Source organism: Convolutriloba macropyga, unplaced genomic scaffold, assembly GCF_964194025.1.
Source record: "Convolutriloba macropyga unplaced genomic scaffold, txConMacr16.3 SCAFFOLD_4783, whole genome shotgun sequence".
Lineage (NCBI taxonomy): Eukaryota > Metazoa > Xenacoelomorpha > Acoela > Convolutidae > Convolutriloba > Convolutriloba macropyga.
In genome coordinates, this window is record NW_027449490.1 from 1,347 (window position 1) to 17,500 (window position 16,154).

The 16,154-nt window shown below is 35.6% G+C and overlaps 2 protein-coding genes across 2 annotated transcripts; one reads left to right on the plus strand and one right to left on the minus strand.

Moving 5' to 3' along the window:
* Positions 1-484: 484 nt before the first annotated feature.
* Positions 485-5,109, plus strand: LOC142355072 (uncharacterized). Its single transcript, XM_075407348.1, has 3 exons — positions 485-1,001; positions 1,515-2,209; positions 4,547-5,109. The coding sequence occupies exons 1-3, from the start codon at positions 996-998 to the stop codon at positions 5,037-5,039; spliced, it is 1,194 nt and encodes a 397-aa protein (XP_075263463.1). The 5' UTR covers positions 485-995; the 3' UTR covers positions 5,040-5,109.
* A 1,713-nt stretch (positions 5,110-6,822) lies between these two features.
* LOC142355071 (uncharacterized) lies at positions 6,823-14,820 on the minus strand. Its single transcript, XM_075407347.1, has 3 exons — positions 14,729-14,820; positions 13,124-13,347; positions 6,823-7,065 (listed from the first exon to the last, which is right to left on the minus strand). Exons 2-3 carry the CDS (start codon positions 13,334-13,336, stop codon positions 6,823-6,825), a joined length of 456 nt encoding a protein of 151 aa, XP_075263462.1. The 5' UTR covers positions 13,337-13,347; positions 14,729-14,820.
* Positions 14,821-16,154: the final 1,334 nt, after the last annotated feature.

Consider the following 16,154-nt stretch of genomic DNA (forward strand, 5'->3'; position numbering starts at 1 on the left):
GTCTTCTGGAACTGAATTTTTCAGGTTTTTTTGTAAATATTACCCGATAGTTATACAAAGTTTATCATTGTTTTTTTTTTATTATTGAAATATTTCAGATAACAATTGGTCTAATTCGCAAGTATTTGGAACATTTGGGTGGTTTTTGGGCGCGGGGCAAGATCAGGGATACGTTTGATATTATCATGTATTCTCACACTCGGAAATTTTTCAACTTTTATTTTGGTGCTTCCTTTTTTTTCAAAATATTTTGCTTTTAATGTTATTTACTGACATAGTGTTCGATTCACAGCTTCATAAATGACAACTCCCGTTTACGTGAAAGCGAAGCCACAGGTGCTTTATCATGGAAAACACGCAATAAACAGGATGATTTTTTGTCACTGCTGCCCAAACATCTGCTTTCGTGAGTAGCACCGAAGTGAAGTGAAAAAATATGCGATATTTTCAACAAAATCCCAAAAAGCCTCAACGCTGTAAAATGTACTATCTGAATCTTAAGGAAAACCCTTCTTCAATGTTAAGAAATACAAATAGCTTAATTCTCATGTACCAAAATGTCAGCTTTTTGATTTCATCACTCTTTAAATATTATCTTGATACGACAGCTGAAAGTACTCTCTCCATTTTTATCTGTAGAACAGCGACCAATTAAGTCATCAAACGACAGTCAGTCATCACAGAGAAACAAAGCTGATCGAAAAAGTCCCTATGAGCACAAAATTGACGACCTTGCGGTACACCACAGTGAGATTTCCATCGCAAAAGCTAACCTTGTGGACCACCATTTGCGGAACAGTCACAAAGAAAGCATCCTGAAGTGGCTTGAGTTGAAGGAAATTGAGGAAAAAGAGAAGGAGAATGAAAAAAGACTGAAGAAAAGGAAAGAACAGCAAAAACGAGAGGTTGAGATTAATTCACGTGCTAGCAGAGAGGCAGAGGCCAGCTTAGCTTATTCACAGTGGTTCAAAAGCAAAAGGAGGAATATCCGGGCTATGGAGGTATGAACACTCCGGAACTTTTCCCTTTGACCCCCCCCCCCCCCGCCCCGCGCCACTGCCTCTAAGCTAAGTGGTTACAGATTATTTGGAACGTATTTGTACTTTGTACAATAATTTAGCATGTAATGGCACGTGCTCTGTTCTGTATTTAGTGACGGGGGGGGGGGGGGGGGGTTTAGAGTGGTGGGGTGCATAAACGAGCTGGAGGTCAATAACGGAAAAGATCCGAAAACTCATCTAAATTTCAAAGTCTAGCAAATTGTTTTTTTTTGCTGATCACTGAACTTATTAAACTTCAAATTCGTTTTTATTTGACGATTCTTCCCATTTTATCCAATTTTATTCCCGATTAAGGTTAAGATTCCGATCCTTGTTCTAGGCTTAGGTTCCATGCGCACTAAGCTGGGGGTTGAGGAAAATTTTGGCAAACAGGGTTTTCTTTATAACTCTTTAAAACCCTTTAAAAAAATTTTGTTTTAATTTCTGACTCAACATCAACAAACTTATTTTTAGACGACACTTTTGATCACACAAGTTGACACTGCTAGACAGGCTGAACAAAAGCGACAAAGCGACGAATCATTTCAAAATTGGCTAAAGTCGAAAAGTGCACAGCATCGAAAAGACAAATTAGCCGAACAAAAACAACTCGAAGCTGAGAATCAACAAAAAGAAGAAACTGCAAAAGAACGCGAAAAAGCTTTTGAAAAATGGCTGCAAAACAAAGAAAAACAAATAAGAAATGAACAAAGAAAACAAAAGTTGAAAGAAAAACAGTGGCGAAATTTAGAAGATCCACAAAGCAGTCAAATTATTAGGGATATCGAAACAGAAAACTCGTCCGATTATGGAAAGATGGAAATAATTACCCAATCACATGAACGCGCCAGGTCAAGAAATCAAAAATCATCTGGTTTTGAAAGCAACAGGTCAGCATTTGACGAAATTGAACCTGAAAAAATAGGCAACGTTTCAAAAGCAGAATTTGATAAAACTAAATTTGAAGAAACACAAAAAGAAATTGAGTCGCAAAAGAAGCGCGCTGCTGAATTCGCTAAAAGTGCGCAAGAAACGGCTGCTGGAAGTGGCTGGGATAGGTTTTATCGAGAAGATAGGAAGCATATTTATGAAAGGCCGAAGTCAACTGGGCCTTTTAGGACGAACATCAGAAGTACTAGGGGATCTTCGAAGAGCCCACGGAGAACAAGGTCAGTGAAACTCTTCTGAATAGAACTTGTGAATAGAACTTTTGAAGTTGCCAAGAGCACCCCAACTAACAATCATGCGATACGCTCAAAGTCAGCTCGATTCTTAAATTTAATCTTCCGGTTAATTTTTGTTCTTTTTTAATGTTTTAAGTGTTTTTTTATTTAACAGAAATTTAGTTTTTTTCATTTTCATAGTCTACTGTGGAATGTATAAATGCCAAAAATTATCGGAAAAGTAAAAGAGTAAACATACTGGGCTGGGTACTGAAAAGTGAAAAAAAAATTCTCTGAAAAAAATGAGTTGAGATGAAAACACGAACAAAATTTTGAACTATATGTTTTTCCGTTTAGTTCCCTAGGGAGATCATCTACATCAGACTGAGCTGAAGCATCATTACGTTATGTTAAGGTTTTTACCGACAACAATGACAAAAACTTTTAAAATGTATTTAGGTCATGTTGAGAATTGTTTATCAGTTACTTAAGAAACGACTTAGAAATCAAAATTTCCCACAAACCTTATCATTCATCAAAACTGATCTGCTATTTCTCTTCTTATTCGACGATTAGTAATGCGAGTGGCTTATTTTCATTCCAAGCTTCCCAGATCGAGGTGGCCAGTCCGAATTGAGCTCTGATCAGACCATCTGCGAGCGCACACATGTTCTCGGTGCACTCCAATTACGTGATCTGGAAAAGGCTTCGAGCGTACTTTTGTCTGGACAAGGGTCTAGAAATTGCCTGAGCAGAAGTCACTTTGGTCTGGGGCGGTCTAATGAGGCGCATATTCAAGCGCACAAAAGTTTGATCAGAGGCCAAGTCGAGCAAATTGTCTTCAAACTTTTATTTTTCTTTACTGACAGATGCTGTCTCTGCTAAGAGTCAACAATACAGCAAAATTCTGATCAGAAACCTATTGAAAGTCTCAAGGGGTTGGCAAGAACAAAGATGTGAAATCACTTTAGATTAAGACATTTTTTATGCAAAACGGTCTAAGTGCATCTATGCAGTTAAAAACATGAATTAATGGCACACTCAATATTTTTCGGCTCTCGGGTTTTTTTCAACAGCATTACTTTTAGAATTTGCTTTTGGTTAGTTTATTGTATGATTGAAAACATCAGTTTTTGTTAATTGAATATATTATAACGATTATGAGAGATTATTTTAAGTTCAAAATCATTATCTGTTCAGATTGCATTGAAAGCACTCTAGTCTGATGAGAGCCAACTTTGAGCGAACTTTATTCTGATCATAGGCAATTTCAAGAGCACTTCAGTCTAATCAGAGGCTGATTTGAACGCACATTATTCTGATCAAGGAGCGATTTTCGAGCGCACTATAGTTTGATCAGAGGACGATTTCGAGCACACTTTAAACGCACATGGCGCTTCGAGCGCACGATAGTTTAAACAGAGGACACAGCAATCGCGATATACAATGGAAAAAAAGTCTCAAAAAGTCCCGGTTAATTGACAAAGACTTTTTTGAGCTTTAAAGGTCATTTTTATGTCATTTTCAAATAATATTTCACCTCGTTAATTTCATTAACAATTAAGACTTCGAGCTGAAATTCACAACATTTAATTAACTCTGATAGCAAAGCCAATTTCTGCATAACGAATCACTAAAGTACTTTTTATCGCTTTTTTGATGCTACAAGAAATTGAAACCGAAAAAGTTCTGCATTGGTATATACCATTTTTTACTACTTATTACTTTCCACGGTAGCTTTGATGCAATAATAGCATAATTTTTTTCAAAACAAAACCAACTTAGTTATTACAGTCCTTTCAAAATTATTCAACATCTTGGTTCGCCTAAGCATTTGATCAGTTTTCGATTACGATAAAAACTCTGTAGTTATATTCATTAACCACTTCTTGTTGCTACAACAACAGTAGCATAAATTAATGACACAAACATTTATTAGTAACCCAATGAATACTCTGAAATTCTCAAACAGGATACAATGAAAAACTCTGTCTTGCTCATAGATTTTTCACGTTTCATTTTTGTCGTAAATATAATTTCAAAAATTTTTTAATCATCTTCACAGTTGGGTAAGTCATGCAATTTTTAATTGTAATGAGAGATGATAAAAAAAACCAATACCACGCGTTTTTTTGCCCTCTCATTTTATCCATTATCTCTGTCTCACCTCGGAATATTGTAATTTTTCGATTGCGAAGAGGATGGCGATAGCAAAAGTGTTCAACTATATCAGCTCGCTTCTGATGTTTTTTCTATCATTCCTTGATAAGGGTTTAAGAAGGGGGCACTTACTTTCACAATTTCAAAAATTTTTACTTTAGGAAATTTAAATTAATGTTTCAGCGCGGTGTCTAGTCAAGCTTCAGCTTCGTCATCAAACGGTCAACAAAAATCGAAACCGAAACTCACATACAACGAATTTGTCAAACTGGACGCCGAAAAACGCCAGAAAGCTCTTGATCCAGACATGAGTAAAGAGGTTCTGGAACAGGTTCTGAAAGAGCGGAAACAGGCTAAAGAGATCTCGAAACGACGAGTAGACACAGGTCTCAATATCCAGAGACGGGATCCTTACAGTAAAAAGCGTGATCAAAATCTAATTGACAGTATTTTGAAACAGGGAAGACCCGAACCTCAAGGTGCTGAAAAGTTATCTGTCGAGGCAGTAAAAACTGATTTGGAAAATGCTGTTGAGAAATCTGAATCAAATCAAGCAATGATTAGAGGTGGAAAAATTTTGGAGAAAGTGGAAAACAAGGGATCGAGCAAGGAACCAGCAGTTAAGGATGATGATTTAATTGAGGAAAATTTGTCGTCAGAAGAAGAAATTGATTAAACTATTTGTCAAAAAAACTACGATTAAATTGTACAATTTTTTTTTAAATTCACTTCTACTGTCAAACTGATTGAAGTTTTCCAGAGCTGAGGGCGGGCAATAATGATTCAATCAGAACTTCTTCAGGGTTGGGGGAGGGGTATGCGAGTTTGGGTTAAAATTGTTCTTATCGTCAAATTTGTCAACAAACTTAATTGGAGGAGCGATATATTAAACAACACTTAATTTTTGCGCAACTTGAGAGCAAACAAAAAACCAAGAAAACTTTCAAAAGTTTTTCAATTACATCGATTTTAGTGACACCGTAATAAAGAATTAAAGAATTGCTCAACTTGAACGAGTTTAGAGAGCAGTTCGCCGCCTCTCCCGCATTCCACGCTAAGGTACTGGGAACAAAATTCAAGCCAGCTACGGATAGTTTTTGACATAGGAAACAAACTATCTAGCAAAATATAATTTGTATAATATGAGTCGTAAACGGCAGTGGTGGCAAAAGCACTCAAGCAGTATATATAGCCAACAATTGGTGATGAAAAAAATTCAATAAAAGTTTAACAATCAAAACCGATAACTCATGTAACATTTCAAAAATTTGCTCTAAAGTTATTTACCGTCCTTAATTTTGCCCTCAGAAATGGCAGATAAAGAGTAATTTTTTGCAGAAAATTCTGAAATGAATAAATACTTTGACTCTGCTCGGTAACAAACTGAAAAAATCTATTTCTGATGAACTTCAAAATTTAATTATCTAAAAATGAACTGAACGAGAAAATTTTTGTAGTTTTTGCAGTTGAGGTGCCACGGCACTGATAAAAATTTAGAAGTTTAGATTTAATTGATTATAGTAGCAAGATTGGTGCTGGGCATCACTTTAGTCGGCAAAAAATTTAAAGCGTTTATCCGGCCTAACTAAACTAAGAAGATAGGTCAACAAATTCCATTCGAACATCTATTCTTTCTTATAATTCGCTCCAAAAAACATATTCGCTAAAATCAACAAGGGTAAGTTTGTCAACCTAACTCCTAAATTGTTATAGGAGGCGCCTTATTTACCTCACGAACCAGTAACGCTGTTCCTTTCCGCCAGAATCAAAAATGTAGTTATTTCCTTCTCAGAAACTTTAAATAGATCTGGGATGAAAATTTCACAAAGTCTTTCCCTTTAAACTCCTAGGATAAGCACCATATGCGTTTCTCGTCAATCGCAGCCGCGCCTTGTATTAGGTTTTTCGATAATTGAAAATTAAATAAATAAAAATTGTTTTTAAAGCAAGGATAAAATACGTGTCAGATAGTCGAGAGTCTCACGCAAGATGTAGCTAATATAGTCTAACGAAAAGTTCCAGAACTCAATTCATAACTTTCCCATCAGACTATAGCAGCGTAAAATCAGCAAGCAACGTATTCAAGAGCATAACGTAGGTTACATCGATTGAACTAACGAGTATTAACCGGAGTATTAAATGCACTACTGAATTTTAAAATGATATAAATTTTTAAATGTAAAAGAGTTAGAGTGTTTTCATTTTTTATCAATACTCTGGAAACAATTTATTATTTTAAAGCTTTGAGTGTATTCCTCCGAAATAGCTATTTCATTTACGCGGTAACACAGAAAGCGGCTGCTTCGAATCGCTCACGTTTCAATTCTTTTTGCACCCATAAGGAAAAGTTTTTCTTTCCTACAGCCCTCTCTGAATTAATTTGCCCCATCTGTCGTTCATGAGCAATTTGTTCGACATTTGTCGGTTTACAATTTTCAAATTTCAAATTCAAATCTGTTCTAATCTTTACAACATATTATTATAGCGTGCATTAAGTTCGAACATATATCTTTTTGTACGCTTGACAAAACCGACTTGAGTTTTGGAACTTCGTGGTAACCGGAAGGACATGATGCGTCAATTCCCCACTGTATGTTACAAGATCCGTCCAGAAATTTGTTGAATAGCTGGCAGTTGTCGTCACAATTGTCCTTGTTGATGTTGGTAACCAGGGCAGCAATGCTGATTGATAAAGACACAGCCTTAAATATATCTATATCGAATGAGTTTCTGTTGTGTTCTAAATGCAATATACCGATTGTTTCTAACGGTTGATGTTGAAGAGAAAATCAACAAAACCGAATGCTTCTTATGTTAAATACCGAAGAAAACGGTGCGAACGTGCAAAAATTTGAGTTTTCATCTTGCTCATTTTGTTCAACTAAGAAAAATCTACGATATTAATAACTTCGTTGTCTTTTTTCAAGATGACGATTATGAACAAGGGGAGGGTTGCAAATTAAGGTACGCGATGACCTGTGCCACTAATTTATCAAATTGAAGGTAAACAAAAACGATACAAAAAATCAAAATTTAAAATACCGGTAGCAGTTAGGTGCGTAACACCACAATACTTCAATTTATGAATATGATATTAAAACTTTCGGCGCATTTAGTAGGAACAATCAAGATATAAATAAAGATAGCAAAAAATCTACGCTTGCTTAACAACAAAATTAGCGGCTGCAGACAGAAAACATTTGTCATACATTTATCGTAGAAATAAAAGCGTTTGTAAACCGATGCAAGAACCTTAATCCTATATCACCAAAAGAAAGATATGCCTTAAAATCCCGTTAACTGTTTATAGGACATGTTTATTTGTATTTAACCCCTCTTACGTAAAAATTAAAAATTCTCGAGAAGAAAGACATCTACGTAATTCAATCTGGCCTAATGTACTGTTAGTGGAGGTGGCTTGAGAAATATTTTTTTATCAGATTTGATCCGCCGAGCAACATTGAAACAACAATCAAAGTATCGCTGCATGCGGACTTAGAGTTTTCTTACATAATGCATTTACATCGCCTTTATTTGTAAAGTCCTCAGTTATGAAATGTCGATTTCAAACTATAGTTTATTACCCACACTATTTTCATTTACATTATGTCAAACAGAGGAATTGTAGTCCACTCTGCAATTGAACTGTAAAACTTGAAAATTCATGAAGAGAACACTAAAGAGAAAAAACCCAGGCTGAGGTGCCAGACACACGAAAATTTGTCCAGACCGTCCCAGAAGGAAACTGTCTATGTCCAGGCCTTTCCAGACAAATTAGCAGCTGCAGACAAAAAAAACAATTGTAATACATTTATCACATTTATCATAGAAATAAAAAAATTTTGTAAACCGATACAAGAATTTTGCCTGAAATCATATATCAATAATGAGATAACTTAGTATCCCGTCAACTGATTATGTGACAATTTCAGTCATAGTTAGTTCCTTTTGCATAAAAATTAAAAGCTCTCAAGAAGAAAGATATCAATGGTATCAAATCTGGTCCAACTTGCCATTACGGGAGGGGGCTTGAGATATAACATTTATCAGATTTGATGCGCCGACCAACATCAAAACAACACTCTAATCATCTGCATACGGACTTAAAATTTTGGTTTCGCAATGCGTTTACATTACCTTTGTTTGCACAATTTATTACCCACATTATTTTCATTTATATTTTGCCAAGCAGAGGAATTGTACCCCCTCTGTAATTGAACTGTAAAAAATCTAATGAAGAGAACACTGAAAAGAAAAAACCCAGGCTGAGGTGCCAGACACACGAAAATTTGTCCAGACCGTCCCAGAAGGAAACTGTCTATGTCCAGACCTTCCCAGACAAATTAGCAGCTGCAGACAAAAAAACAATTGTAATACATTTATCACATTTATCATAGAAATAAAAAATTTTGTAAACCGATACAAGAATTTTGCCTGAAATCATATATCAATAATGAGATAACTTAGTATCCCGTCAACTGATTATGTGACAATTTCAGTCATAGTTAGTTCCTTTTGCATAAAAATTAAAAGCTCTCAAGAAGAAAGATATCAATGTTATCAAATCTGGTCCAACTTGCCATTACGGGAGGGGCCTTGAGATATAACATTTATCAGATTTGATGCGCCGACCAACATCAAAACAACACTCTAATCATCTGCATACGGACTTAAATTTTTAGTTTCGCAATGCGTTTACATCACCTTTGTTTGCACAATTTATTACCCACATTATTTTCATTTATATTTTGCCAAGCAGAGGAATTGTACCCCGCTCTGTAATTGAACTGTAAAAAATCTAATGAAGAGAACACTGAAAAGAAAAAACCCAAGCTGAGGTGCCAGACAGAAGCAAATTTGTCCACACCATGCAAGACAAAAAGTGCTAATGTCTAAATATTCGGGCGTTCAGCAAACTTTCGTGCGTGTCTGTCCAGATTTTTGTTCGTTCACCATACTTTCGTGCGTTTATGCTCAGACTTTCGTGCTTATTTCGATGTTTCCACACTATGCAATTTTGAACACACAACGCCACACTCTTGCGTTCTTCTTCAGTCTGAACATACTTGCTTCCGTCCGGGACCTCAACTTGGAAAGTCAATTGTGAAATTGACACAAAGCAAGCAAAGCCACTTAGATTAAGGTAAGAATTAAAGATCAGACCCATCCAGACCAAAAATCGGCCATGATTAGACCCATCCAGACGATAATCAGCCATGATTAGACTTTAGCTCGTTTTTCGTGCATGCTTGTTTTTAGCAGAACTATGCTACCAGGAAGTCTTACAATTACCTGTTTTATCTGTACTTAAACTAGGTTTATATGTTTTAAAGTGCGTCTATTATGCAAAAGTTGTAGAAAAAGTAAACATAAATATACTTTTTTGGTATTAAATGGCGTGAAAACTTCAATATGGATTGTTTACGCCGTGTTCTTTGTACTTTTTTCAAACCCATTTGACTCACTTTAAAATAATCAAAAAACAACACATTTTTATTGAGGTTTCACAAAACGTGAAACGGAACGGGTATGTCGGAGAGTTGTATAGAGGGGTTGATTAGAGTTATTATTGTTATAAATTTGAATAGTAAAGATGTTAGTAATTTTTTGACGCTATTTATCAAGGAATAGGAATTGGCAGTTCCATAGTCCAGTAGACCGAACAAAAAAGACGCAAGACATGTTCGGTACGTTTGGTTTTCGATGTAAGACATCGTCGGTATGTTCGGTTTGTTCGGTGAGTTCCGTTTCAAACGTAAGAAATCGTCAGTATGTCTGGTCTTGAATGTAAGAAAGCTTCGGTATTTTCGGTTTGAGCAATATTCGGTGTGTTTTTTCTGGGACATAAGAACAATTCGGTATTTTTGGTTCAGCCAGATTCAATTTCTTCGTTTATTAGACGTAAGAAACGTTCGGTATCTACAATTTGATATGTAAGAAATAGTCGGAATGTTTGATTACGACGTTAGAAATCTTCCGTGTTTTGTTAAAGAATTTTAATAAACATATGTTTGTATTTTTTGTATATATGTATGTGGGTATATATGTGTTTGGGTATGTTTGTAGGTATGTATCTATGTATGTAATTTTTTCAATCAACTTGAGATAATTTTCCGACAATACTAGCTATATTATGTTATAATTTGTTTTGTTGAGTTTGTTTTACTTGGGGAAAGCCTTAGAGCACGGAACTTTACCGTTTTCTCGGACTCAATTATCCATTAGTTGTTTGTTTCTAAATTCGCCGTAGCCGGTTTCCGATTTCCCGGGTGCGAAAAGAGAAAAAAACCATAAAAAATGTTAAAAGTTGGTTTTTTTCAACAACTTGACATAAATTTTTGACAGTACTTTAGCTATATAATTTGTTATGTTTCGTTTGGTTTCAGTTGGAATGAGTGTTAGGGCGCGAATTTTTACCATTTGCTCGGAATCAATTCTCCTATATTTGTTTGTCTATATTTCCGTCGTAGGCGGTCCCCTGTCTTGATGAGAAAGGAAGAAGGAAACACCGCCGCAATATACAGTAAAATCTCAAAAGTTGTTTTTTTTCAATCATTTTGGGATAATTTTCCAACATTACGTTACATCATCCTTATCCTAAAATCTGCGCTCAAAAGAACTGATCTCGTCGATGATCAGAATTTGGATCGGTAATGGTCCGAATTTAGCTCGCTAATAATCAAAATTATTCTCGTTAATGATTAGAACTTAGCTCGCTAATGATCAGACATTAGACAGACTTTGACAAGGAAGCTCGTTCATGTACTAAAATTTTAATATGAAACTCCTGCATGTGATCAAAAACGTATTTTTAGCCACCCCCCCCCCCCCCCCCCCGTGCATTTTTAATTTTCTAATCACTAATCATTAGTGCACACCTCAACCTGGGTTTTGAACACATCTTTTACAGAACATCACAAAAGTTTGAGAACAAAATGTCAAGCATTGCCGCTATCTATTTCACAAATAGCTTCAAATTGTGGACTTCAAACAAATGAACATGAGATGGCTCCACAAAAAGTTTAAAAAGCAAACTCCAAAAGAACTGAAAGGACAATAGCGAACACGGTAGAATTCTTACAAGCCCTAACAAACTTCACAGCCCCTAATTATTGCAATGTTATCACTGCTGAAACCCAAGTTTTTTAAATATATCTTGTCATATCACAGCATAAAAATTGGTAAACGTCAGCAAACCGTACAGATCAAAAGTGTTTCCAAATTTTTGGGACATTTTAGCAAAATATGTTTTTCTGTCATTTATACAGCTATCATTTGTAGCTTTTCAAGTTTATTTTAAGCTTTAAATTTTCTTTGGCAGTTTTATACACCTGAGTGTTTCTCTTTAGTGGTAACATACTTGATTGGCATATTTTGCGTGTCGCGTTATTTGAGTAAAAAAAAATAAATTGAAATTACAAAAAATTATTCTTTAAGAGAACAATTGAAACAAAACAAAAAAGCTACAGCGCAATTCGTTATTATTTATATAAATCGATTTCAGACAAGGGCTTCTAATTGAGGACACCATTGACTTAACTGTCAAACATTATATTAAATTGATCAACTGGAAATTTGAAAAAGTGAAAGTCTTTTTTTTTTATTTTTGGCGAGTAATGTTTGTAACTTTTCATTAATGATAACATGGAAGGAAATTTTTAAATATGTTTACAGCTTTTGCTTGCAAAAATTCAATTATCCACCTGAACAAAGAGTTATTTTGTTTTTTCTCCACCGAAAAACAAAACAGATAATTGTCTTGCATTCTGCTATAGAATATCTACTAATCTCAACAAAAACAATGCACTCAACTGGCCCATAAATATGTAACCAAACAAATCCGACGCTAAATACCTTGTTTTTTAGCCCCCTTAGCTGCTTTGAAGTGACCACAATCACCACTCAGATTTAATTTCCTATTGATTTTAAGCTCTTCAGAAATCTAATCAGAACTTTATAAAAGCCAAATACACAAGTTTCAAAACTCTTCGAACTTGTACAATATTCGAATCTTATATAAATAAGACCGGATCTATTCTGTCCCCCCCCCCGCCCCAGCTTAGTGGGCTTATATCTTTTACGCCACCCAGGCGCACGTGCTATTTTTTTAACGTGCTATAGTGCTATATAACAACATTCAATTTGTAATAACTTGGGGTATAAAAAACACTGGGGGGGGGGGGGGGGCAAAACGGAATAGACCCATAAAAACAATAGTTTGGGTTAAAATACTGATCAATTAACTTAATTTTTTTAAAAAAAAAACGGTGAAACACAGCGCGCAATAGTCTATTCAAAATTTTGTTCTCATCACTCCGTCAACACTTCTTCTCATCAGCTCACACAACTTCGTTTCCTTTTTCTTTTCATTCATTGAAAGGATAGTTTTTGGCTCACATTTGGGGGGGTCATAAGATACCGGAGGGTCATAGCATTGGGGTGGGGGGTCATAGAATTTGGAGGTGTATTAACAACAAAATCTTGGGAAAATGGGATCTATTCTGTTTCCCCCCCCCCCAGTGCTTTTTATGACCCCCCAGTTACAATTTATTTGTTGTAACGTAGCACGTTACTATGTAAGAAAATAGCACGTGCGCCTGGGGGTCGTAAAAGATTGATGCTCACTAAGCTGGGGGGGGGGGCAGATTAGATCTAGAAAATGTTACAAGATTCTAGCAAGATAAGCGTCTTGTGTGAGAATCTTACAAAACCTTGAAAGATAAGAAGATAGAGTGGGGGGGACTTTTCTAAAAAGCGTACCAATAAAAACAGAGCAATTCCTGGTGCGACGAATTTCAGACTGAATGACAAGCGATCGTAGCCGACAGTGAATTGTTCCTCCCTGTTTCCATTCAAAGCTTTGTCAGCGGTCGTCTCGGTCACAGCGATGACGTCATCAAAGTTAGTCTGGACTGTTTCGCGTTCGGCTCTTTCATGGCGACCTGTACCAGATCTTCTGTTATTGTTCGCCATCTCTGAATAGTCTAAAAGATTTTAAAAAAACAAAAAGCGGAACAAGGGGAGGGGTGGGGGTGCTTGCGGTCGCACGGAGGGGGGGGGATGAAGGGGTGAGGACAGAAAACACTTCCAAGCTATTCACGTGGTTGCAACAAACTTAGCCAAAAAATAGTACCCTTTCTTGAAAATGTGAACAAAGATAAAAGTAAAATGCTGTTCAACTTAAACACAGATTCTTGAAGAATTCTTGAAGACTGACCATAATGAGTTTCTACTTAGTGAAACAAAACTTGATACACATTGTCAAGACATGCAAGATCTTGACAGTCTTGACAAAACATGGACTACCTTGCCAAGATCTTTATAGGCCCAAAACTCTTTGTACATCTTGATATGATCTTGCCAAGATCTTATTAAGGCGTTTCAATTTTTTCAATAAACTTGCTAATATCATATGGTAAAATTTGCCAATAAAAAGTTGATTAAATTAAGTATGGTGTGAGAACTATTACTCCTGAGTTAGCAAAGGAAACCCCATGATCCTTTTTTGCGAAGCAGAGAACTTTTTTCCATTTGATTTTCACGTTACTGCGTCCTGTTTCATTTCTTTATTCTGATATGCGCCATGTTACCAGATTTCGTTTGTTTTTAGGTTTTTATGGGACCTTAGTAGGACTTCCCGGTGGCGGTCCTGTATAAGGTGAGTGCTATGTACTTAACGAGCTAGCATCCACCAAAAATGTAAATATATTGGGAAAAAATCGACTCATTTGATGGTTAATAAACTAACAGGAGAAGTATTTTCGGACATTCTTAATAATTGTTGCTAATTCTTGATAAATCTTGATAATGTTTGCTTAATCTTATGTTTTCTTGCTATATCTTGTTCTTGGGTGCTATTTAATTTTTAATACCTAGTAAGTCTTGCCATTCCATGGTTAAATTCCTTGAAAATATTGCCAACATTTTGTTTTTTGACAGCCATACAAAGATTTTGCAAGTATGTATATATCTTGATGTTCTCTTGCCATGTAATAATGCAAGATATTGACCAGATTTACCAAGTTTTAGTTTGTTTCTTATCAAGGCTATCAAGTTTCATTTCACTGGATAGTCTCAAGACATTAGTTCTTCAGTTAATTCGAAAAATTAAATCGTATACCAAGTCTTAGGACACTTTCATGACCTCATTAAAACGTGGGCAAATCCAAAAGTGTCTTGATCAGAGTTTTGAGATAGTACTGATTCAAGACTTGTGTTTTCCCTCAATCAGCTTTAGTTAAGGCTTGATAATATGTTCCGGTTGGATAAAATTATGCAAAATGAAGTTGTCCATTAAAAATTCTGATTTTACAAAAACTTTCAGATCGCGCGCATTAAAATTTTTTGGGGGACAAATTTATTTACCTTGATTAATTTTGAGTTAAGAGAACTTTCAGAAGACAGCTACGTGTGTAAAATACAATTTTTGCGTTGGTTTCAATTATGTGTTATGCGCATGGCTAACAGTTATAAGTTGATATTTAATGTGTTAGTATCTACTATGAAACAGATCAATTCCTTTTGAAGGCTCTTTTCAAACACTTTACTAACTCAAAGTAAAAAAATGTGACAGGGATGAAAAAATATCTATTTAGAGGAAGCGACCTTTCAAATCATTTGTCATCGTTGAAGCACACATTTTTCGCAAAAAAAATACATTGAGATTTTTTCAGAATCATATTACTTTGTTTGTTTTTGGAAAATCATGGCTCCTAATTCCAAAGTTTATTCAAAAAGTGTAATTTTCCATTTAATCAATTTTCAGAAACAACGAAACGAGGCAACTATTTCCCACTGTTTTCCACTAAAATGACTCCCCTTCAAAAAATTTTTTGTCATCAATTCTGTTTTTTTTCTATTACCATATGTGAATAAAATACTGCTTGTTTTTGATTAACAAAAGTTTTTTAGCATAAAAAGATGTAGGGTCATCCATAAAAATTTATCAATAATATAAAGGCACAAAATATCAATCATTGGTGTATAAATAGCAATCTAGTAACCTACAGGGCAAGGAGAGGGAGATTTCATAGACACAGCTGACAACTGTAAAAATCGGTCATAGAAGATTAACCAATTAACCGTTGATTATCTGATTGTTGCTTGGTTTTCACTAGTTCTGTACTTCAGCGCTGTACATTTTAATGCGCGCTATCAACTGTGAGGTGCTCGTAAGTCAAACGGACAGTCCAAACAAAACCAATAAGTCATGATCAGGTCTTAGTTGTTTTTAAAACTCTGCGCGTTCTTACCTCTCTTGCTGGAGGACCCGTCTAGACAAAAATTAGCCATATGATCAGATTATGGCTCGCTGTGAAAACATTGCTCCTTTTTGCTGAGAGGTGAAGAGACGACAGGAAAATCAGAATCAGAGCCGAATACTTAAATTTAATTGGTCAAATAATCTGACTGGTGTAAATTAAAGTAAAACAAATGTACGAAACGGTAAATTAATCAGTTATCGTCCCTTGGTTATCTATGGTGTGCAGTCGGGTTCCACTCCACTCGTCCTCTTCGTGGCCGCAAGCCCCACCCTGACTGGAGGGAGGTTGTGAGAACGGATAGACCTTCGCTACGCTATTTTGTTTTTTTTTTCACAAAAATTGCCACTAAAGTAATAAGTCTAAGATCAACCAATCATAACAGGGGAACTATTCGGCATGAATTCTCATTTTGTGGCATTTTGCTCTGCGCTCATTTGGCTCCACTGGCATCCTCCAACCTTGTTACTTTGTGTTTGGTCAGACTTATTCCAATAACACATTCAAACATACAAAAAATACAAAATTAA

Bases quoted from the DNA above. Each gene is read 5' to 3' on its own strand.
- LOC142355072 (XM_075407348.1), top strand. The intron at 2,210-4,546 runs GTCAGTGAAACT...TTAATGTTTCAG, and splicing joins AAGAGCCCACGGAGAACAAG to CGCGGTGTCTAGTCAAGCTT.
- LOC142355071 (XM_075407347.1), bottom strand. From the start codon at position 13,336: ATGGCGAACAATAACAGAAGATCTGGTACAGGTCGCCATGAAAGAGCC. The intron at 7,066-13,123 runs GTACGCTTTTTA...GATATATTTAAG, and splicing joins GAATTGCTCTGTTTTTATTG to GCTGTGTCTTTATCAATCAG.